Raw genomic sequence first — 23,896 nt, forward strand, 5'->3', positions numbered from 1 at the left:
GGCCGGCCACGGCTGTAGTCAGGGCACCTCATGACTACTACATTAGCCACCCCATCCACTCACCGGTCCTCAGTGATTTAATGCTCCTGGAAACCCACAGAATGAAACTTCTCCCCGGAAGGAAGACCCTCAGACTAAACTCCTCAGAGCGAGCAGCTCACACCTCTTGCTCCAAGACCTCCCACTCTGTCCCTGGAGTCCTGTGGAAGGCCAAGTGGTAGGAGATCAAAGATACTTCTCTCGCTCCAAGGGCAAGCACCGGTCTTATTCCACGATCATACTGTTAAAGCCTTGTCTTAACTGGATCCAGAAGGGCATCAATCTGTTGGTCTTCTCCCTCCATCAGTCTCTTAAAAGTGTTTTATCGGGTGAATCTTCTCTCCTTCGGCTGCCCAGGTTCCCTCAACTGTACCTGTGGGGTCCTGAATCATCCTCATAGTTTCTGCCCCAGATGCTTGCTCCTGTCCCCTAGACTAGTCATTTCTTCTTCCTAGGTCTTCTGCATCTGCCATGTCAGGCCAAACTGAAAAGGGAGACTCATTCTGGACTCTCTTCTCCCTCACATTTCTTTTCCAGCTCCCCAGTCCCACCCGATCCATTCCCTCAGGAACCCTGCCAATGCTACGAGCGTTCCTTCTCTCAGCCTCCAGTGCTGGCTTGCTATAGAAGTTCCTCCACCGCTCACTGGCTTGAAATCAAAGACGCTTTGGACGTCAGATCAACCCTTACCTTCATGGATGGGTCCCCAGAGCCAAGAAGTTAAGTTGTTAACGCGTGTGGGCTCTTCGTGTAAGATTCACACAGGCTAGTTACATTTATGTAATTTTTACTTTTAATAAATATTTGTTTGTATTATTTTAATGGAAGGGGGCACATGAATGCAAGTGCCCACCAGAGGTCAGAGGATCTCCTGATCCCCTGGGGTTACAGGCAGTTGTAAGCTATCTGATGTGGGTGTTGGGAACCAAACTCAGGTTCTCAGGAAGAGCAATATGTGCTCTTAACCACTGGGCCATCTCTCCAACTCCTACTGACTTTTTGGTTTTGTATACAGAGTCTCACAGTGGTCAAGGTGGCAATGGACTTGGATTCCTTTGGCTTCCGTTTTCCCTGTGCTAGAAGTACAGGGATACAGAACTAAAACTAACTTTAAAGTCCTGGTTGCTTTCTGGGTTTGGGGGGTTTTTTTGTTTTGTTTTTTGTTTTTTCTTCTCGTTTTTTGTTTTTGTTTTTTGTATTTGTTTTTTGAGACAGGATACAATATATATATATTACTCTATAGCTCTGACTGGCATGAACTCTCTATGTAGGAATGGCCTTGATTTTCAGCAATCCTCCTGCCTCAGCCTCCAACTGCTGGGAATACAAGCATGTACTACCAGTTTATGTATTTGTCTTTAATTTCTATCTCCCTCCTGTGCTCCATCCTTCTTCCTCCTCCCTCTCCTTCCCCTCCTTCTCCCCTCCCCGCCCCCTTTCCTTCCCCTCTTCTGTTCTATGAGTGAACTAGGTGCCACGCTAGGCCATTGAGCTACACCCCTAGCATCTGCTGATCCATTTTTCAAATGCCTAAACCCCTAAATGTCTGTGTGCCATGGACTATGGTATTGCTTGATCTTTCAAAATCCTTCTTCTTCTTCTGTTTTTTTCTTTTCTTTTCTTTTTTCTTCATTGTTTGACCCTCACATACTACTCAGGAGTCAGTTCCCAGCAGCTTTCCTCCCCACATGCGGTGCCTTTCCCCCTTGAGCCCACAATGGCATTTAAAATACTCCTTGTGTTCTTTTGAGGAGGGTCTCCCTCTGTGGCCCACTGGCCTAGATCTCTTGGCAATCCTGCTGCCTCATGCTCTCAGGTGCTGAGATTGTTTCTTGCTAAATTGCCCAGGCTAGCTCTGAATCTGTTTTGTAGTCCAAACAGGCCTTGGATTTGAAGTTTTCTTGCTCTCTGCTCTGGGAGCTGGGATTACAGGCCTGAGCCACCAGGCCCTGCTAGAAATGCTACATTTTAGTTGTCTGGGACCAGCCTGAACCACATGAGATCCTCTGTCAAGGGGGAAGGGGAAGAGAAGAGAGGGTGGGAGGGAGGGAGGGAGAGGGGGAGAGAGAGAGAGAGAGAGAGAGAGAGAGAGAGAGAGAGAGAGAGAGAGAGAGCTGAGTGAAGTAGCTCACACCTGCACCACTAGTACTTGGGAAGTGGAGGCAGAGTCAAAAGTTCACAGACTAAGGACTCATCTCAAAAAATATAGAGAGATAATAAAATCTTTCCTTAGAAGACAGCAGCACAGCTCTTTTCCCTATAATGAAAACCATATGACTACTAACACCTTTATCTCCCAAACTATGATCATTTAGACTTTATTGATAAATTGTTTTTGTTTTGGAAGAAACATCCCTTGGTCCGTATTCTAATCCCAGCACTCAGGAGGCAGATACAGGGATTTCTTTGAGCCTGGGGCCAGCCTGGTCTACATACATATACAATGAGTTCCAAGGGCCATATTGTAAGACTTGGTCTTAAAACAACACAAAAAAACAACCTTTTCTTTTCTGTTACAACAATAGTGAGTGAAGACTAAAATCCTGGGTGTGGTGGTAAGATTTGTAAAGCCAGCACCAGGGAAAAGTGAGGGGGATAATCTCAAACTCAAGGACAACCTGGGTTACTTAGTGAGACACTGTCTGGAGAAAAACAAAAACAAAAACAAACAAACAAAACTCCTGTTGTGGTGGTGGTATACCAATATTACAGTCAAGATCAGTTCTTCAAGGCTAGCCTTGGCTATACTTCAAGGCTAGCCTGGGCTATATTTCAAGCTTGGGACCAGGTTGCTTGTTTTTGATGGAGGAGTAAATCAAAAACTAATAAAATTATTCACGTGCAATAAAGGAGAGGCACAGAGATCTCTAGATGACGCTACCTTGTAAACGTTGCTTTAGGAACCATGTACACGTTTAATAGCACTAGAAAATGACATTGAAAAGTCAAGATGGCAGACTGGAAGCACGCACCTGACGCGGAAGACCGCGTGCCAGTTTGCAGACAGCCCCATGATGTGCTGGCAGCTGATGCCGACCTCTGTGGGCAGTCCCTCTTGAACCGCCAGCTCTACCCTACCCTGTGTGTTGGTCCTCAGCTCCCCTGAGCCTAGAGGAAGCAGAGGAGGTTCAGGAACACCTACTGTGGGTCGCTGCCACCACCACTGGAGCAGTAGTGGACAAGTGGGCCAAAGCAGGAAGACAACCTAGGTGGAAACATACACAAGTACAGCGCGGCACGGGAAGTCTCTGACCAGGTAGACCGGGTCATTCGCAGTGGCACAGGTCTTCCTGGAGTTGCTGCATGAGTAAGCCTCCACAGTGATGTCTGGCTGCTCTAGGACAGGCTGCCAAAGTGAATCCGTGCCTAGCAACGGATCTGGGGACCAACCCACTAAACCCAGAGTGAAGCTGGTGCCCAACATGTGTTGCCAACACACTACCAGCGTGTGCTGAATGGAATGCCTGTACCTGAACTCCACAGCCGCTGTCTGAGAAGGAAACATAGGTTCCAAGGCACTGACATCGCTCCACATTCAGTGATTTATACTCTTTTGTTCCCTCCCAACAGGGGAAATTTGAACTATCAGATAATATTTGGGGTCACTTTCTTGATTTCTGTCTTTATATAGATACTCATCTCCCTCCCTCCCCTCTCTTCTTTCTAGAACACCGGTCATCTGTAGTACTTACTACTGCCACAGGGTGGCACTGAAACTCAGAAACAGTTTTTCTAGGGCAGGCTTCGGAGAACCAAGGTCTTGGAAAAAGTCGGGACCAACGTACAAAGCTCTCTTAATTTCATTACCGTATAACATGAAGTGTGACTACCTAGTTTTTACCGTCTAGGAGGCCTCTTAGACTGGAAGCCTACTATAAGCAGAAAACCCCAAACTTCCAGATGCTAGATCTAACCCCGAATCCCACAGCCAGGTTGATTTTTTTTCCTCTAAATATCTCTCAGAGAGAGGCCTCACGGCACATTCCAGAGATCCTAGAACTTGGGTGGCTGAGACAGAAGAGCTGCCACAAGTAGAAGGCCATCCTACAGCACACAGTGAACTTCAGGCCAGTCAGAACCACAGAGTGAGACCCTGTCTTTAAATATAAAAAGTCAGTATTTCTTGATCTCTTGATTCCCTTACTCCAACCCACCTGCTCGAGTCGATCCTGATTCAAGCCCCAATCTACCCCTTCTACACGTTTCTTTCCCATCTTCCTCATTCATCTTCTCCTTAAAATGTTTTCCATGTTGCAACCAGAGTCTAGAGGACAAATCTGACTATGCCTCTCTCTGTATCTGTAGAAGCTGAGGAAGTTTAGCTCTCGTCCACCTCTCCAACATCGATCTGATCTCTTCTGCTTCCTTAGGCTTCAGAATCCCTGGCTTCCTTCTGTCTGGCAAACACACAGGCTCATCTAGGCCTGGCTCCTCCCTCGTCTGGAATGCTGTTTCCGCAGATCTCCAAGCGGCTGGCTCCTGCCCTTAGATCTTTGGAAATCCTCCAACGCAAGCCCGAGCCTTTCCTCACTTAGTCCTCTGACACAGCTTCTTCTGCCTGGAGATAGTCGCCAGCTACGTCGTCACCGAGCTCAGCCTCACAAGTCACAGGCAGGGAAAAGACTCGAACTCTTGCGTTCTTTCATTTTGTCTGTGCCCTTAAGCGCAGTGACATATTTTACAGCACCCTGACTTCTATGATGGAGAATACCCCCCCCCCCAAAAAAAAGTAAATAAATGTAGCTAGGAATGGTGATGAACACTTTTGAACCCAGAGGCAGGAGGGTCTCTGTGAGTTCGCGGGCGGACCAGCCTGATCTGCATAGTGGATTCTAGGAAAGATGGAGCTATATATGAGACTATGTCTCAAAACCAAACCAAACCAAACCAACAATGTTTGTTAGCTGTTAGCCCTGGCTGTCTTCAGTGTGCCACCATATGGAGCTAAGAGGTGACTTGATTAAACTAATTAACTGACGTATCTTTTTTGAGACAGGATCTCACTATGTACCTTTTTTTTTTCTTTTTTTCGGAGCTGGGGACCGAACCCAGGGCCTTGCGCTTGCTAGGCAAAGCGCTCTACCACTGAGCTAAATCCCCAACCCCCTTACTATGTACCTTACAGACCTGTCTGCCTCTGCCTCCTGAGTGCTGGAACTAAAGCTATGAGCCACCAGGCCTCACAATTTCTTTTAAATATTGTGTATAAGTGTGTGCATTGAGTGTGAGTCTGTGTGTGTGTATGAATGTGTGTGTGCATTGAGTGTGAGTCCGTGTGTGTGTGTTTGTGTATGTATGAACGTGTGTGTATGTATGAATATGTGTGTGTGCATTGAGTGTGAGTCCGTGTGTGTGTTGAGTGTGGTGTGTGTGTTTGTGTGCATTGAGTGTGAGTCTGTGTGTGTGTATGCATGCGTGTGTGTATGAGTGTGCTGTGTGTGTATGAGTGTGTGTGCATTGAGTGTGTGTGTGAATGTATGTGTGTGCATTGAGTGTTAGTTCGTGTGTGTATGTATATGAGTGTGTGTGCATTGAGTGTGAGCCCGTGTGTATGTGTGTGCATTGAGTGTGAGTCTGTGTTGTGTGTTGAGTGTGTTTGTGCATTGAGTGTGAGTCCATATGTATGTGTGTATGAGTGTGTGTGTGCATTGAGTGTGTGTTGTGTGTGTTTGTGTGCAGCTTCCAAAAGCGGGCACCGAATCTCTAGAGTTACAAGAGGTTGTAAGCAACACAATACGGGTGCTGGGAACTGAATTTAACAAGAGTGTTCTGTGATCTTTGTTTCAACAGAGGATTTCTCTGTGTAGCCTTGGCTGTCCTGCTTTGTAGAGCAGGCTCGCCTCGAACACAGAGATCTGACTGCCTCTGCCTCCTGAGTGCTGGGATTAACACCTGGTGCTGGGATAACCACTGAGCCACCTCTACAGTTTGTTTGTAAAGTCATTTTAGTTCTTTGTTTTATTGAACCGACTAACTGAGCACGATCTCGAATTTCTGACCCTCTTTCCTCTACCTCCCAAGTGTTGGGACTGTAGGTGTTTTCCCCTTATCCAGCTTAAGATTCATATTTATATGAAAAAGTTACTATAAAATTTCACCATGTAGGAGCTCGGTAGGAAAGCAGTTTTTTCGTGTGGTCCAGACTCTGCATTTGATTCCCAGTGCAGCACAGGCAGAAGTTTCAATATAAAGGGGGAATTTCAATAAATAAGAACATTTAATGCTACAAATGACTTAGAATGCCACTCTATGCATCGATGAAGATATACTATAAGACTCAGAAGGGAAAGTGGAAGTATAGCTCAGTGGAGGGTGCTTACCTATTACCTATATGCAAAAGCTTATCTCCAATACTGAAGAAAAGAATCAGGACATTGGGGGTGGAGAGATGGCTCAGCAGTTAAGAGCACTGACTGCTCTTCCAGAGGTTCTGAGTTCACAGCAACCACATGGTGGCTCACAACCATCTATAATGGGATCTGATGCCCTCTTCTGGTGTGTCTGAGGACAGCTACAGTGTATTCATATATAATAAATAAAAAATTAAAAAAATCTACGTTGTTGTTATTTAAGTTACAAATACTATACTGTTTGTCAAACATTCCACCAGTCTTTTATAATGAAAGTGTGAGTGTGTGTGTGGGTGGGGGGTGTCTTTTGTCTGGTTTGGGATCTCATGTTAGGTTAGGTTTATCCCCCACTCAGTGGGAAGAACTCCAGCCTGTCTTTCATGACCTTTAAGTAAAAAACGTTGACTCTGCATTCTAAATGTTTTTACTCACTGGTTTAGGTAAGGGGACCCCATGTATTACTTTAGGGAGACAGAAACATTTCCTCTCTCTCTCCCCCTCCCCCCAATTCCTTGAAACGAAAATTTAGGAATTATCTATTTCAAAACTTTCCTTTGATATTATTCTAGTGTCACCCTTTAAAGTTTTTAAATTTACAGCATACATTACCTTGCAGGGTTTTGTTGGGGTTTTGTGTGTGTGTGTGTGTGTGTGTGTGTGTGTATTTGTTTGTTTTGTTTTGTTTGTTTGTTTTGTTATCAGTCTCTCTGCCTAGAATATAAACTGGAGGGACTTTATCGATGTATTCTGAGTCAAGCACAGTGCCTGGCATCTGGGAGACATCAGATATTTGTTGAATGAATGAAATCCCTCTGGGTCTTGTCTTTTAGGCTGGTTTAGAGGCACACACACACACACACACACACACACACACACACACACACACACAGAGAAATGAGAGAAGAGGGGGTGCAAAAGGAGGAGGTTCATTGTCAATGGGACTTGATTGTGAACTGGGATGGTAGTGAGAACTTTCCGATCGCAGGCATTTCATCCGAAGCCCCAAATCAGTCACATCACCCTAAGAAGAGGTTCTGGGTCTGTAACTGAGCAATGTCCGCGGCCTGGCAACTCAAAGCGAGAGTGAAATCGGTGGTGAATCAGCCTGGTTTAAGCCTCCCAGGGGCGCACAAGCTGTTCTAGTCCCCCACTCCATTCTTCACCTTTTCAGATCCCTTGGGATCCCGAGGAGGCTGTCACCTCATCCACCCACATCCTATTCTACCCATTCCAAGGTTGCTCATTTCTGCACTCGGCAAATCTTTCATGAAACCGAGACAAGTTATTTAGGGAGAAATTAGAGTCGTTCATCGGCAGAGGTTTGGTCTTGGGTGGGAGAGGGAGCCCTCTGACAACCAGGGGCTGTGGGGGGGGGGCGGGGAGGGCTTGGCGAGACTGTGGGGCAAAGCTCGGTGCTGAAGCTCTACTCCTTCGTTCCCTCATCTCCTGGCGCCCAAGGCAGTGAGTGGGAAGCACAGGAAAAGGGAGGATTTGGTGGTTACGGGTGCATCCTCCCGGATTCATCCCACAAGCACCAGGAGGTGAGCATCGGCTCGGGTACCTGGCCTATAGACATCTGCAGAGGGCGCAGCACTATCGCGAGACTTCCGGAGGCAGCTGCATGGCGCCTGAGGACGCAGTTACCATGGCAACCGGGCGGCGCCTGAGCACGCGGGAAGGAGGCTTAAGTAGAGAGGTCTGGCCTGCTTGCTCTGGGAGACTTGATGAGTGACCCTCCTCAGACTTCTACGGCCTCCGCTTTGGGCCCCCGAGGCCATGGGTCGGATCTCCGGGCTCGTGCCCTCTCGATTCCTGACGCTCTTGGCTCATCTGGTGATTGTCATCACTTTGTTCTGGTCCCGGGTAAGACGTGGACAGGGCGCGCGCGCGTGTCTTCTTGTCCCTCCCATTCTCACCTTAGAGTGGACCCAGCTCAGCTCAGTCCACTCCCACAGACCCACACTGGGTCCGTTGCTCCCGTCCCCCGCAACCCCATCCCTCTTTTGACATTTCTTTCTTTCTTTCTGCCCGGCTCACCAGGAAAGCAACATCCAGGCTTGCCTGCCTCTCAAGTTCACCCCGGAGGAATATGAGAAGCAGGACAACCAGTGAGCTCTTGGGGCGGGGTGAGAGTGCCAGGGTCTTCTACGCAATCCGGAAACCCAGGTCCATCACCCTTTCTCTCTGCAGACTGGTAGCAGCGCTCTGCCTCACCCTGGGCCTCTTTGCAGTGGAGCTGGCTGGCTTCCTCTCAGGAGTCTCCATGTTTAATAGCACCCAGAGCCTCCTCTGTATCCTTTCTGCCTGGCCAGCGTCCCCATGCGACATCATCACCACTCACTCTTTCCACTTCTGTAGGCCTTTTGGGCACAAGTCTCTGCCCTACGTGGCAAAGCGAATCTCTCTAGGTGAGAGGTTTTAGACAGTTTTGGGGAATTAATAGACTTCAAACCTTAAACCCTGATGTGAGCCAGGTTCTGGCGATCCATGAGTGGGAGTAAAACCACTTTATCCTGTTTGAGGAAGAGATGGATAAACATCTGTAAATCAGTGTGATTAAACAGTATTCTGTAGGAGTGTGCAAAATACAAACCATTGTGGGAACTCAAAAGGGACCAAGAAAATGAGACACATAGGAAGGTTCTCGATACCCGGGTGTGATGTTGCAAACCTTTAATCCTAGCACTAGGGAGGCAGGAGCAGGTGAATCTCTAAGTTCGAAGCCAGCTTGGCCTACATAGTGAGTTCCAAATCAGCCAGGGCTACATAGAGAGACCCTGTTTTTTAAAAAAAAAAAAAAAAAAAAAAAGATAGCCGTTGACTCTGAGTTGTGGACAAGGAGGACCAGAGCACTGGAGAAATTCCCACAGTGTATCAGACCTGTAGGTATTCTTGTGAGGCCTAGGGCATATGTGACATTAACTCCCAAAAGTGTACAGGGAGAGGTCCTATCAAAACAAACTCAGCTCTGGCCTCTTACACATAAGTGTCCACAAATTCAGAAGGCATGGCTGCCAACTCTGGTGTTTGTCTTAAGGGAAGGGAACAAGCTGAGCCCAAGTCCGAGTACTAAAGGGACCCATCACTTACCTATTATTTTCCTTGACTCTGCTGTATTTTTAAGCCATTGCAGCCCACTGTAGCGCGTCTGTGGCCCTATCTTTCTTCATATTCGAGCGATGGGAATGTACCACGTACTGGTACATTTTTGCCTTCTGCAGGTTATTTTGGAATGGAGGGTGGTGGAAAGTCTACCCCAAATCTGAAGGTTTCCCCCACCTAGACCTTTCCTGCACATGTGAAATTGGTAGAGTTTTAAAGAGTCGTACCCATCCGCTAACCCACTCACATATAAGGCTTGGAGGTTTGAGTGTTTGGGTCGGAAGGGGCTCTAAACCCACCCCCTACTTCCACAGCGCTTTTCCAGCTGTCACTGAAACTGCGTTATTCATCGCTGTCTTTGGGCTGAAAAAGAAACCCTTCTGATCACAATCCGATGAAGAGACCAAAGCCGGAAACGTGATGAACTCCCTCCCATTGCTGGAAGAAGAAAGGGAGAGGCTTCAGTTTTCTCTCGCCCTAGTCTTTTGCTCCTCCCAACTGCGTCTAAACAGAAAATGGCAATGTTGGGATAAGATCTCACAAATCTTGGGTTATAATTTTATTAGAGTTTTGTAATAAAATTCATTTTATAATAAGAGCAAGGCTTAGACTATTTGTCAGAAGACCATTGGGTAAATCAAAAGGCTGATGTAAATAAAGGCTTTTTTCTAGCCTTCTGTACGTGAGCTAGTAGCTTATGCTTCTATTTGGATTTTTACGGTACAAAATAGGCGGAAGTGAGTGGGCGGGAATATGTAAATAAGAACCTCACATAGGGCTTCTAATTTGCTGTATGTGAGCGGAGCATTATGGGAGAACTTTGTTTCTCTCTTTCTGCGCCGAATGGAAAAATAAAATATTTCAGGCGACTTGCAAATAGATATTGCTCTTGAGTTGCAATAACTATAAGTCATTGGGTTCGTGCTAAATTGTCATATTCTCACCCTTTCTTTAATATGGAATGTCTTTACTTAATTAGGAATGGGCTCCCTTTGTCCTTTATCGTCAGGAGGTTAATCCTTACCTGTTCCTCCTCTCGGAGGGCAGATAGAAAATGATGATTGGAGCTTGCATGATCTGCTGATTAGCATTTCCGTGTAATCAGGACCTGACAACATCCTGATTGCTCCTATCTGATTCTCTGACGATCATATTTATTTCGCATGTACTGACTGATAGAATTTAGGAATTTTGTCCTGTGCTCCTGAAATTTCTCCTAACACTGGTCAGAGCCATGACTTTAAGGTGCTTTTAGTAATTGTGTATATGACTGACTGATTGCTCAGACCTTATTTCTATGACAACAAGTGCCTTGCTGCTGATTGTTTGCCCAGCTTCTAGAAAGCACTCTAGGCTCGGTGTGGGGAAAGCAACCTTGGCCCCTCCTCATGCTTACCAGGAGATCCTTTCTGATGAGGCCTTAACCCTTATGACCTAAAGCGTCTCTTGCCTTCATCCCCACATTTCAATTCAATGACCTCCTTACCGTAGGCAAAGCCCTATTAACAATACTGAGAAAATAGATGTGATATGACCTATACTCAGCTTTGGGCATATAGAGACATTTCCCAGCACTCCCAGACTTGTTTAATCCTGTAAATTGTGGTACATGCTACCTCCCCTTCACCCCCCAAAAAAGAAAGATTTTAGGAGTTTAGTAGCAAAGCTTGAAGTTGTAACTTGAGAGCCACCAAAATGTTACATATGTCTCAGCTATTGCTCAGAAACTTAACTACAGCTCTGTGAGAAGCCCACACCCACACCCTTGCATGTGTCTTACTGAACTTGGAAAAAATTACTTTTTCCGGGAGCTTTACTGACAGGTTGCCAAACATAACTCTTATTTAAATTAAGCAGTGTGAACTTGCGATTAAGCAGGTTATATTTACACTGGAGACACAGCTAGCTCACCAGTGAGTGTATACTTGCTGTGCCTTGAGGCCCTCGGTGAAATCCTCAGCATTAAAAACTTAAAGAAGCCAGAACCGGTGATCATGTCCACAATCTCAGCACTCAGCATGCAGAGGCAGGAGCGCCACCCACAAGTGAATTCCACCCAGCCAGGGCTGCAGAGTAAGACCCTTTTCCCCCAACAAAGCAAGAGGACCTTGCTGCCCCTTGTAAGGATGGACAAATTGGCCCAGCTCTTGAGGTCCCCGCTGCATTCCTCCAGCATCAATGCTGTGAAGAGGGCGGTAGTTGAGCAGCTCAGGATGGAGGCTGAGCCCAACCTGAGAAATTCCCCAAGCAGCTGCAGGCTTGAAGCAGTTCTGTCAGCCGAACGCTGAGCACTATCCTCTGTTAACCGAATTGTCAAGTACAGATCCCTTTGACCCCAGAACATCTGCTCCTTTTTGTAGGCAAATCTCTCAAAGCTTTCTCAAAACACTTTTATAAGCAGTGAATTTAAGAGAGCTGAGTGCGAAGCCTGTACAAAGTTTTCTTATAACTGTCTCCTGGTTGTCAGTCCATCTCATCTACCTCGGAAATGTCACTGGCTTCTGTTTCCCAAGGTTATATGTACACGGGCTGTATGGCTTTATATACACATACAGGCTCACTTCAGCAGCACAGATACCAAAACTGGAGGACACAGAGGGTTCCGGTAGCCTCTGTGCAAGGGCAATACATTCCTCAAGCATTCCTTACCTTTCAGTGACATGTTCCTGTAATTTAAAGACACTACATACACATGTGGTGGGAAGGTAGATGTCTAAAACTTGGACAATTAAAAATATCACAATTAGGGGTTGGGGATTTAGCTCAGTGGTAGAGCGCTTGCCTAGCAAGCGCAAGGCCCTGGGTCCGGTCCCCAGCTCCGAAAAAAAAGAAAAAGAAAAAGAAAAAGAAAAAAACCACAATTAAACATGAGCTGGCTCCCCTAAAAAAATAAAATAAGTAAAAAATTTAAAAAGGTAATAGAAGTCTGGAAGGATATCGCACATCTTTAATCCCAGTATGGCTCTTTTTCAAAAAGAGAAAAGAAAGGAAGAAAGAAAGAGAAGATCAGGCAAAGGTTACATCAGTGTGGATTAGTCCTAAGATTGTTGGAACTGTGTTACATTGAAATCAGCATAATCCATTCAACAAGAAGTCATTCAGGTAACCCAGAAACCTCTACCTTCATGGTTTGTGTCTTATTCATACAAATACACAAAAGTGGCTAATAATTTCATAGAACTTTTTGTTCTGTTTTTCAAGACAGGGATTCGCTGTGTAATCTTGGCTGTCCTGGAGCTAGTTCTATAGACCAGAGTGGCCTCAAACTTACAGAAACCCACCTGCCTCTGCCTCACAAGTGCTGAGGTTAAAGATGTGTGCCAAAAATCATCACAGAATTTCATAGAATTTTAAAGAGATTTGCCACACTCAGGAGGCAGAGGCAGGTGGATCTTTGAATTGGAGGCCAGCCTGTTCTACAGCATGGCCAGTCTAGGATAGCTAGGACTGCACAGTGAAACAAAAACATAGAATTTACACTAAAGAATCTTATAGAAGGCTGGAGAGATAGTTCAATGGTTATGAGGATCCAGGTTCAAATCCCAGCACCTACACGGCAGCTTACTCCTGTTCCAGGGGATCCAATGCCCTGTTCTGTTCACCATGACACTTGGCACTTACTGGGAGCACAGATATGCATTCAGGCAAATAACTCATACATGTAAAATAATAAAAATAAAATAAGAATATTGTAGGGTTGGAGTTATAGCTTAGCTATAGTCGTTTAACTAGCATGACCATAGGGTTGCTCCCGGGCACTGCCGCCCATAGGAAGAATATACTATTATTTGTATTGTGCACTAAAATATATAATAAACTTATATACATAAGCGTGTACTTTCCAGGAGGGGTACCTGTAACCATTCCGAGAAAATTCCCATTACCGACCACTTTTTGTACCCAAACCCAGAGTCACTTGTGTGGCTTTAGCTCTCTTCTTGGCTTGTTTGATTACTGTCTCCTTGTCCTCTTCTTCCTCTCCTTGTCCTCTTCTTCCTCTTCCTCCTCCTTTTCCTCCTCTGGCAGGACTGAGGATCGAACTCAAGACTTCATAGCATTTCCAGTCCCACTACCACCAGCAGCCCACCCCTTCTTTTCTTTTTGCTTTAATACAAGATCTCATGTATCCCGAACTGCCTGATCTAGCTGTATAGCGGAGATGACTTTGAACATCTGATCCTCCAATCTCTGACTCCCAAGCATTGGAGTTATGTGGAGGATTGTTTAACCACCCTCAGCTTTTGTGGTGTTGGGGATGAAACTTAAGGTCAAGTGCATACTAGGCAAGCATTCTCCCAACTGAAGTGTATTCTTAGCCTCCCACCCCCAGTCACCTCTGTAGTCCTCAAACACCAACTAGATGCTTTTGTTTTTCCTATAACTGTGGAGCAGCAGTTCTGAACCCAGACATTGCCCTGCCACCAAAAGTCAGTCACCCTCCTTCTGCCTCAGCCCCCTCATTTATACTTGCAAACATCAGCTATCTACAGCTCAACACCAGAGGACCTACCAGTTAGCATCTGACAAAGACTTTCATTTGCTGTGACGTTAGTGACTTTCTACCTGAGGACTACTTGTCAGGATCTCTCTGTTAAGGATCGATGGCTGTCCCAGAACTTACTATATAGACTGGGCTGGCCTTGAACTCAACAGCTCTGCTGGCTTCTGCCTCCTGCTTGCTAGACTAAAGATGTGTGCCAGCATGCCTAGCTATAGACCTCAGGGCACTCAAAAGCGGCTCTAAGGCTCGAGTCCTGAGGGTTCTCTCTCCTGCCATTTTATTCTAGATCTGTAGTTGTCTGGCACCTTCAGTTCGGGTGTTAAGTCTGTTGTGGGTGTGTTTCCTGCGAGGCTGGGGGTTGGGCATCACGCAGCTTGAGAAGCAGCTGTCTGGCTTCTGTTGAACTTGCTACTTCTCAGTAATAAATACTTTATGGGGTGTGGAAGAGTGCTACAGCCACTTATGAAAGGGCCAAACTGGTTAATGTCAGCTCACAGACACTCTGGTGGGATTTTAAGGAAGACTGAGATGGTCCTCGTGGGGAGGGGGTAGAGGGACCAGAATCCCAGCTCTCTGACATCTCCTTAGGACCTTTGCCAGTGAGTTGACTTGGATCATGGGGCATGTGCTGTTTTCCCCTGTTCAGCATCCATCCTTGTCCTAGTAAGAGGCTGGCACACCCCCATCTCCTCATTTTCTTTTTTCCTCAAGGGTAGCCAGACAGTCTAAACCTGGCCAATAACAGCATCCTATCTTCCCTGCTCCAGTGATTAATTCAACCATAAACCTTGGCAAGCCAGGACTTGTGCTGCATATTTGGGAAAGAGAAACTTAGGCTCTGTCTAAGGGTTTTACTGTTGTGAAGAGACACCATGACCACGGGCAACTCTTAAAAAGGAAAACATTTCCTTCTTTTCCGGTTCCCGCAGCCGCAGCCCTGAGCAGCAAAGTTTCACGCGACACCCTCTACGAGGCGGTGCGGGAAGTCCTGCACGGGAACCAGCGTAAGCGCCGCAAGTTTCTGGAGAGGGTGGAGCTGCAGATCAGCCTGAAGAACTACGACCCTCAGAAGGACAAACGCTTCTCGGGCACCGTCAGGCTTATGTCCACCCCTCGCCCCAAGTTCTCCGTGTGCGTCCTGGGGGACCAGCAGCACTGTGATGAAGCCAAGGCCGTGGACATCCCCCACATGGACATCGAGGCGCTCAAGAAGCTTAACAAGAACAAGAAGTTGGTCAAAAAGCTGGCCAAGGAGTATGATGCCTTTTTGGCCTCCGAGTCTCTGATCAAGCAAATCCCACGTATCCTGGGCCCAGGCCTAAACAAGGCGGGCAAGTTCCCCTCCCTGCTGACACACAATGAAAACATGGTGGCGAAAGTGGATGAGGTGAAATCCACAATCAAGTTCCAGATGAAGAAGGTGCTGTGTCTGGCCGTTGCCGTCGGCCACGTGAAGATGACCGATGATGAGCTGGTCTACAACATCACCTGGCTGTCAACTTCTTGGTGTCTTTACTCAAGAAAAACTGGCAGAACATCCGGGCTCTGTACATCAAGAGCACCAGGGGCAAGCCCCAGCGTCTGTATTAGGATGCTCCAATAAACCTCGGTGCTGCCATCAAAAAAAAAAAAAAAAAAAAGGAAAACATTTCGGGGTTGGGGATTTAGCTCAGTGGTAGAGCGCTTGCCTAGGAAGCACAAGGCCCTGGGTTCAGTCCCCAGTTCCAAAAAAAAGAACCAAAAAAGGAAAACATTTCACTGGGGCTGGGATACAGATTCAGAGGTTTAGTGCAATTGATATAGTGAAAAGCACAGTGCATGCTGGCAGATATGATGTTGGAGAAAGAGCTGAGAGGTCTACATTTTGATCCTCAGGCAGCAAAAGGAGACTGAGATACACTGGCCAGACTTGACTTTCTAAGACCTCAAAGCCCACCCCCACCATGACACACTTCCTCCAACAAGGGCACACCTCCTAATTGTACCACTTCCTGTGGACCAAACATTCACATACATGAGTCTGTGGGGGCCATTCCTATTCAAACCGCCACAGACTCTGATTTTAAAAAATGCTATGAAATAAACTGGTTAAAACAGTGAGGAAGACGTGCACTAGAAAATGGCTCAGAGGGCAAAGGCTGCTGCAGCCCTTGCAGAGGACCCAGGTTCTGGGGTCCAGTACCCACATTATGCAGCTCAAAACAACCTATGACTCCAGCTATAGGGGGACATGATACCTCTGGCCTCCATGGGCACCAGCACTGTGGGCATACACACACAGAGAGAGAGAGAGAGAGAGAGAGAGAGAGAGAGAGAGAGAGAGAGAGAGAGAGAAACTCATAGTTAAAAAAAAATAAGAATGAGGGGTTGGGATTTAGCTCAGTGGTAGAGCGCTTGCCTAGCAAGCACAAGGCCCTGGGTTCAGTCCTCAGCTCTGAAAAAAAAAAAGAATGACCAGAAATGTTAACACATGTCTTTAGTCTCAGTACTCAGGAGGCAAAGGCAGGAAGGTCTCTGTGAGTTGGAAGACCATCCTGGTCTGCATAGCAAGCTCTAGGACAGCTGGTTACATAAAGAAACCCTGTCTCGGGCTGGAGAGATGGCTCAGCGGTTAAGAACACGGACTGCTCTTCCAGAGGTTCTGAGTTCAAAGCCCAGCAACCACATGGTGGCTCACGACCATCTGTAATGGAATCTGATGCCCTCCTCTGGTGTGTCTGAAGATAGCTACAGTGTACTCACATATAATAAATAAATAAATCTTTAAAAAAAAAAAAAAAGAAAAAGAAACCCTGTCTCAAAAATAAGATAGGTAAGTAGGTAGATAGATAGACAGACAGACAGACAGATAGACATTTTTAAAACATAAAAAGCAGGTAACTCAGTGGTTAAAGGCACCTTCAGCCAAGCCTGATGACCTGAGTTTAATTGCTAGGACCCACATAAAAGAAGTGATAGGATTTTTCCACCGATGATATAAGCCAATTCAAGCCAAACTAAAATATAAAGGCAGATTTCTCAGGAGGGTTCACATGTCCCAAGGATGGGTCAGGGAAGTTGCCATGCAGACAGAGAAATGGGGGAGACTCTGGGGAACCGCTGGACTGGAAAGTCCAGGGAGGAGGTCAGGATATGCCAGGCGTGCCGTTACAGGTAGGGACCGAGGGATGCTGGGAGAACTTTGAGGCCAGGTCTTCTTTGGTATACAAAATATGCACCTCAACTGGCTTGTCCCTTCCTGTTGGGTCTAACCTCTGACCCCCACATGTATTGTTAGATGTGTGCAATGGTGCATCCACACACAAATGCATGAATAAAATGTGACAAATGCAATAAAAGTGTAAAAGAAAAACAACCCCAAAATACAGTGAAGTACAGTTTCATGATTAAACAGGCGAATGCAGCACACACTAAAATCTAGAAAGAGAACTAAATAAGTAGGATTTAGTGGATACTAAGGATGTTATTTTAAAAAATGAGTTGGCAGAAGCTACTGATCCCTCTGGTTGAATTAGGGAAAAGCTGGAGGAAGCTGAGGAGGAGGGCAACCCTGTAGGAGGACCAGCAGTCTCAATTAACCTGGACTCCCGAGATCTCTCAGACACTGAGTCACCAACCAGGCAGCATTCACGAGCGAGATGAGGCTCCCAACACATACACAGCAGAGGACTCCCGGGTCTGGGTTCAGTCAGAGAAGATGCACCTAATCCTCTAGAGACTGGAGACCCCAGGAAGTTTACAGGTCTGGTGGGGTGGGTGAGGTGGGGACATCCTTATGGAGACAGGGTGGGAGTTTGTGGGGGGGTAGGGAGTGCAGGGGGTGCGGGGAGGAGGTATGGGATGTGGTTTCCCTGGGAGGGGGGTGGACTGGGAGTGGAATAAAATCCGTAGTGAAAAAACAAACAAACAAGTTGGAGCCAGGTGTGGAAGTGTGATGGCACACATCTTTAATCCCAGCACTCAGGAGGCAGAGGCAGATGGATCTCTGTGAGTTTGAGGCCAGCCTGGTCTACAGAGCAAGATCTAGGGCAGCCAGGGCTATACAGAGAAACTTTGTCTTGAAAAAAACAAAAAGAAAAAGTGTATTGCTTTTGATACATGATCATATGTGACTCTGATCATTGATTTTTGATTATCTGGAAATGCTTGATTAGTGTTTAGGAAGCCCTGCTTTAACACATGGTCTCTGGGACTTTGAAATATATCTACCCCATGAGGTTGCTCTGCTGCCTCAAACCTCTAATCCCAGTGCTCTGGAGACTGAGGCAGGAGGATTACTTGAGTTCAAGACCAGCCTAGAGACCATGTCTCAAACCTCAAACATACACATGTATGCCCACATACAAGAAAATAATAACTTTAAACATTTGTTTTTATTAATTGTAATTATTTGTATGTGTTTGCATGTGTGCATTTGAGTGGAGATGCTCTCATAGGTCAGAGACATTGGGTCCATTTAGCAGGAGTTATAAGCACTTATGAGCCACCCAGCATGGGTGCTGGGAATCCAGTTTGGGTCTCTTGAAAGAACAGCAAGTGCTCTAAACCACTGAGTCGTCTCCATCCACCAATAATATTTTTTTTTAGTTAAAATAGGCATGGTGATCCTAACTGTTGGATTCCAGAACATGCGAGATGGAAGCGAGAGGATCAGAGTAATCTACTGCACAGGCAGTTTGAAGCCCTAGGAGACCCTGTCACCTCCTCCTCCCCCTTTCCTTCCTCCTCCTCTTCCTCATCGTCATCAACAACAACAATAAAGCTGAGGCCAGGTGGTGGTGGTGATGTATCCCGCCTTTAATCCCAGCACTCAGGAAGCAGAGGCAGGCAGATCTCTGAGTTCGAAGCCAGCCTGGTCTAAAGAGTGAGTCCAGGACAGACAGGCCTACACAGAGAAACCCTGTCTTGAAAAACCAACAGCAGCAGCACCAGCAGCAGCAATAATAAAGCTGGGTACTAAAGCCTTGGGCATGAGCCTGTGGCTCCACTGGGAGCCCTCAGGAGGTGGAGACTAGTGGAAGTAACAGAAATGATGTCACAGGGAACGCATCCTTGAGGGGATATTCATACAGCAGGCTTCCACTTCTCTGCACGCAGCAGACGTGATCTACTTTACTGTCACAGCCCCCAGGCAACCAGGCCAAGTGAGCACGGACTCGAACCTCTTAAGTAAAAATAACCCTTTCTTCTATACACCTCAGACACCTTGTCCTTGCAAGAGAAAGCTGTCAGGGCATGATGGTGCACCCCCTTTATCCCAGCAATTGGAAGGCAGAGTCAGGCAGATCTGTACCACAAAGCTAGTTCCAGAACAGCCAGGGTACACAGAGAAACCCTGTCTTAAAAAAACAGGAAAAAACAGACAGACAGACAGACAAACAAACAAACAAAAACAACAGAGAATGCTGACTAACCCTGGTTGAACACAATGAATTGAGTTTTTTAATAAAGCTTTTATTTTTAAATAAAAATACTCTTGTTTTATGAGTAACAATAATTTGCATATTAAATAACCTATACTAGAATGCTTTAATAGAGTTTTAAACAGAATAAAAAAGAGGGGAAACTTCAGGCTACAAGAACCCTTCCCCCCAAAACAAATTCTTAAGTAAGATGATCCCTCTTTCAAAGTGTGTCAGTGTGACCAATATATCCAGCCTCCAGTCACGTCTAATCCTAGCACACCATGCTCAGTGGGACTAAGAAAGCTGGGTTCACAGTCACTGCCTCAAAGGAAGAGCACAGGTTGGGTTCTCTGGGCATGAGAAACTGGTTCTTGTTACTTTAATACCCAGAGCTGAACTCACGTATCCACGTGAAATCAAAATCAAACAAAAACTAAAACCCTGTGACAGAGTTGAAATGAGAAAAACAATGAACTTTCTATCTTCTTTCAGACTCGTGGGTCTTTCTGTCTGCACCCCATCCTTCCTCCTTACCTCACTTCGCCCTTTCTTTGTCCCAGTCCTAAATTTTAGACAATTCTTTTTCTATTTCCTCATCCCCAAGAACTGACTTTATTGTTGTTCTTTCGACAGAGCCCAGCTATATAACCAACTTGGCAGGGAACTTTCAATTCTCCTGCCTCAGAGCTGGTGATATGACTTGGTGTAGAGAAGCGCTTTCCTGACCACCAGGGACCCACATCGTGGAAGGAGAGAACCATCTCTCACTCCAACTTTGACCTGGACTCTTTGCTGGCTGACAGTCACTTGGCCAGTATTCCTACCCTCTGACCCTGCGAGTGTTGCAAGTGCTGTTAATTATACTGTGCTGTCTTTGTTCTTGCATCCACATGATCTGCTTGTAACTTTACTGCAGCAAAGAGTGCTATCCTGGTCACCAGGGTGTGGCTGCAGTCTTTTTTAGTTACCTCATACTTAGCTCCTTGTTTGTAAGGCAACCTGAGGTGGTCTCCTCAGTGGAAGCTTCTCAGAAGACATCTCTAGGTGTTAACCTGCTACAATTAGCTGCATCAAACTGAGTAGAAGTGGCACATGCCTTTGATCCCAGCACTTGGGAGGCAGAGGAAGCAGATCTCAGAGTTGGGGGCCAACCTCGTCTACTGAGAGAGTTTCAGGACAGCCTGAACTACACAGGGGACCCCTGTCTCAAAAAACCAAAACAACAGTTGCATTAGACGTAAGGGTGAATGGAAGTTCGATAGTGTCTTACATAATTTCCTCAATGCTCTGTGGCAGGGAGGGACAGCTGCCCTGCCCTCTGGAATCTGGTCGTCCTACCTGTGTAGAGTAGTTTCGAGCAGCCAGCTGCAAATCCTTTTATCTACCTTTCTCTGTGTTCCCAACACTGCCAAGTTAAGTTTTAACTCCGGCTTCTGTTGTCATGCTACATATCAGACCAACTTGGCAGCTTTCACAGGGGGCCCTTCTCACTACTATAGAGAGCAAGCTTTTTTTTCTCAGTAGAACTCGGGAGGCTGAGGTCAGAGGATGCCAGGTTCAAGACCAGCCTGAGTTTCATAGGGAAACCCTGCCTCAAAACCAAATATTCAAAGGGCTATGGACTTTTTCTTTTTTTTTTTTTTTTATATTTGGTATAATTTATTGATCATCGTCCAGTTGCTCCAAAAGGGTTCTTCTGCGCTTTTCTAATTCCCCTTCGGACTTTTTCTTTTGAGACAGGGTCTTACCACTATCTTTGGCTGGCTTGGAACTTGATATGTAAACCAGGCTGGCCTTGAATTCATAGACCTACCTGCCTCGGCCTTTCAAATGCTGGGATTAAAGGCATGCGCCACCACTGCCCTACCTGACCTAGTTCTTTATTTTCAAGCTTTATTTTTTTTTTTTAAAGATTTATTCATTTATTATATATAAGTCCACTGTAACTGTCTTCAGATACACACGAGGTACAGACAAGGGCATCAGATCTCTTTACAGATGGTTATGAGCCACCATGTGGTTGCTGGGAATTGAACTCAGGACCTCTGGAAGAGCAGACAGTGCTCTTAACCACTGAGCCATCTCTCCAGCCCTCAAGCTTTATTTTTAATTATGTGTATGCATCTGCGTATGTGTGTGTACATGTGAGTGCAGGTGCCCACAGAGGCCAAAGGCATCGGATGTCCTGGAGCTGGAGTCACCAGTGCTTGGGAACTGCCAGACGTGGGTGCTAGGAACTACTGTCGAGCCATCTCTCTAGCCCTTAGAATTGTCTTTGTTTCTTTGAAACAGGATTTTGCTCTGTAGCCTAGGCTGTGATCCGTGTCAGAGCTAACTTCAGCTATTAACCTAAGTCTAGAGTCTACTGGAGAGGAAAACTCAACTGGAAAGAGTCACCTCCGTCAGATTGGCCTGTGGGCCTCTGGGCACGTCTGGGTGGCATTTCCTTCATTGCTAACTGACACAGGAGCACCAGCCCACTGCGGGCAGCGCCACCCATGTGCACACGAACACGGGCTGTGTAAGAGTCCTGTCTGAGCATGACAGGAAGCGAACCAACAGGCAGGGGCTCTGTCGTCCTCATGGTCTCTGCTTCAGATCTTACCTTGAATTCCTCCTACCTTGGTTTTCTTCAGTAATGACCTGAAGCAATAAACTGTAATAAACTCTTTCTTCACAGGCTGGTTTTAGTCAGTGTTTTATCACAGAAACAGAAAGCAAGCTAAAGCAATCTCCCAGCCTCCTGAATAGCTGAGATTACAGGTGTGTGCTGCCATACTCAAGTCTGGGTAGTTTTTAAAATAGATTTTGAGTAGATTATATATTTGCGTATAAATATATAACTTATATTTATGACAAGAAACATGGAAGCCTTAGAGGAATACTGGCACATTTAACCTCTGTGATGAGTGCTGGGATGGGGTATCCCACAGAGGTAGTGTTTGCCTAGAACACACTAGGTTCTGAGTTTAAGCTTTAGCACAAGACCTCAGTAGTTAGGGATGGTGGCACGTGCTGCTCACTCAGGAGGGTGAAGCAGGAGGATTTAAGTTTGAAGCCAGTGACTAGGTGACACTTGTCGATAAAAACAAGCAAACGAATAACAAAATGTATGCATAGTAAAAAACAGACAAAAGGAAGCAAAAGGCGATATTTTGAGAAAGTATTTGTAGATCATTTTGTAGAGAAAAAGTTAATGTTGACACAAAAGATCTGTAAGTCTGGAGGAATAGTACAAACAACTTACAATCATACAATAATTTTATAGGCATTTCACAGGTTAGGAGTTAAAAGAACTATTACACATATGAAGAGGCCTCATGTTATCCATCATGAAAGGAACGAAAATCACGTGTAGTTAATTTATTTTTACATTGGTTTGTATTTATCTCTGTGTGACCAAGCAGGACACGTATGCTAATGCCTGAGCGGGTCAGAGGGGGCACTGAATCCTCTGGAGCTGGTGATAGAAGTTGTGAGTTTGGGTTGGTAGGGACTGGAGACCCAGCCTGGGTCTTCCAGCAGAACAGCAGGCCCAGCCCCTGAGCCAGCTCTGTAGCCCCAACATAGTAATAATGACCGAAGTTTCCTAGCATATTGGAGATGTGGGGAAACCTGTCTTACCTGTTTGCTGGTGGAAAGCAAACTTGGCAGCAACCCAGAGATAGCAATTTGGAACTCCCCCTCAAAATCACAAGCCCATTTGGTTTAGGATTTGTTTTTTGTTTTGTTTTGTTTTTGTTTTCCAAATTTGTTAAATCCTTCTCTCAAAACGAGGGCTGACTCTAGAGCCCATCAGAGCTAGGCAGGCTCTCTACCAGTGAGTTATATCACCATCTTTTCGATGTATTTTACTTTTTCAGCCTGATACATGGGGTCTTGCTGGATTTCCCAGGCTGACCTTTAATTTACTCTGTAGTCTAGAGAGGCCATAAACGTGTAATTTTCCTGACCCAGCTTCCTGAGTTCCTGGGATTATAGATTTCCTAGTTGGCCCAGATCCTCATATGGTCTGATTTATTTTCTTTTTGGTGTTTTCGAGATGAGGATTCTGTGTAGCCCTGGCTGTCCTGGAGCTCACTCTGTAGGCCAGGCTGGCCTTGAAGTCACAGAGATCTGCCTGCGTCTGTCTCCAGAGTGCTGGGATTAAAGGTGTGTTTAACTGTGCCTAGCTTTGCACTATGATTTTCATATTCAGAAATTTATTCTACACGTTTGCATAAAGGGAAAATCGGAATGTGTAGAATATTCTTTATATCTTTGCTTAGGTTGACAAAAGGTCACCAACAACCTAAAATGACCACCTAGAGTGAATTGATTAAATTGCTTTATATAGCAATGTAATAGCATACAGCAGGCTACTCGACAATCATAAGATGTGAGTTGTGCACCATCTAATGGAGCAATCTCTAAGTTATGTTAAATGGGGAGAGTAAGGTGCAGAGGAGCACATGCAGATTGTTCATGAGGATGAACAGTGAAAGAGCTTAGCTGGAAGG

General features: G+C 45.9%; 1 protein-coding gene, 1 non-coding gene and 1 pseudogene across 15 annotated transcripts; all 3 read left to right on the forward strand.

Moving 5' to 3' along the window:
* The first annotated feature begins 5,056 nt into the window (after positions 1-5,056).
* On the forward strand, positions 5,057-10,359 carry Tmem107 (transmembrane protein 107). Of its 13 annotated transcripts, none has more exons than XM_017597538.3 (5): positions 5,057-8,252; positions 8,430-8,497; positions 8,556-8,680; positions 9,514-9,610; positions 9,806-10,089. In XM_017597538.3, exons 1-5 carry the CDS (start codon positions 8,166-8,168, stop codon positions 9,873-9,875), a joined length of 447 nt encoding a protein of 148 aa, XP_017453027.1. In that variant the 5' UTR covers positions 5,057-8,165; the 3' UTR covers positions 9,876-10,089. The 13 variants fall into 13 exon arrangements, with proteins under 13 accessions (XP_017453027.1, XP_017453028.1, XP_038942829.1 ...); XM_017597539.3 differs by having other exon boundaries at positions 9,514-9,589; XM_039086901.2 differs by having other exon boundaries at positions 8,580-8,680; positions 9,514-9,589.
* A 131-nt stretch (positions 10,360-10,490) lies between these two features.
* Rpl10a-ps6 (ribosomal protein L10A, pseudogene 6) lies at positions 10,491-17,642 on the forward strand (annotated as a pseudogene). The gene has a single exon (XR_010055664.1). The product of XR_010055664.1 is annotated as a ribosomal protein L10A, pseudogene 6 (transcript).
* Snord118 (small nucleolar RNA, C/D box 118) lies at positions 10,494-10,629 on the forward strand. The gene has a single exon (XR_005490860.1). It is a non-coding gene; the product is annotated as a U8 small nucleolar RNA (small nucleolar RNA).
* Positions 17,643-23,896: the final 6,254 nt, after the last annotated feature.

Source organism: Rattus norvegicus, chromosome 10 (genome assembly GCF_036323735.1).
Source record: "Rattus norvegicus strain BN/NHsdMcwi chromosome 10, GRCr8, whole genome shotgun sequence".
NCBI classification, from domain to species: domain Eukaryota; kingdom Metazoa; phylum Chordata; class Mammalia; order Rodentia; family Muridae; genus Rattus; species Rattus norvegicus.

Excerpts from the sequence above, each read along its gene's own strand:
- Tmem107 (XM_063269903.1), top strand. The coding sequence starts at position 8,166 with ATGGGTCGGATCTCCGGGCTCGTGCCCTCTCGATTCCTGACGCTCTTG. Across the intron at positions 8,253-8,429 it reads TCACTTTGTTCTGGTCCCGG|GAAAGCAACATCCAGGCTTG; the intron begins GTAAGACGTGGA and ends CCGGCTCACCAG. Across the intron at positions 8,498-8,555 it reads TATGAGAAGCAGGACAACCA|GTCCATCACCCTTTCTCTCT; the intron begins GTGAGCTCTTGG and ends CCGGAAACCCAG.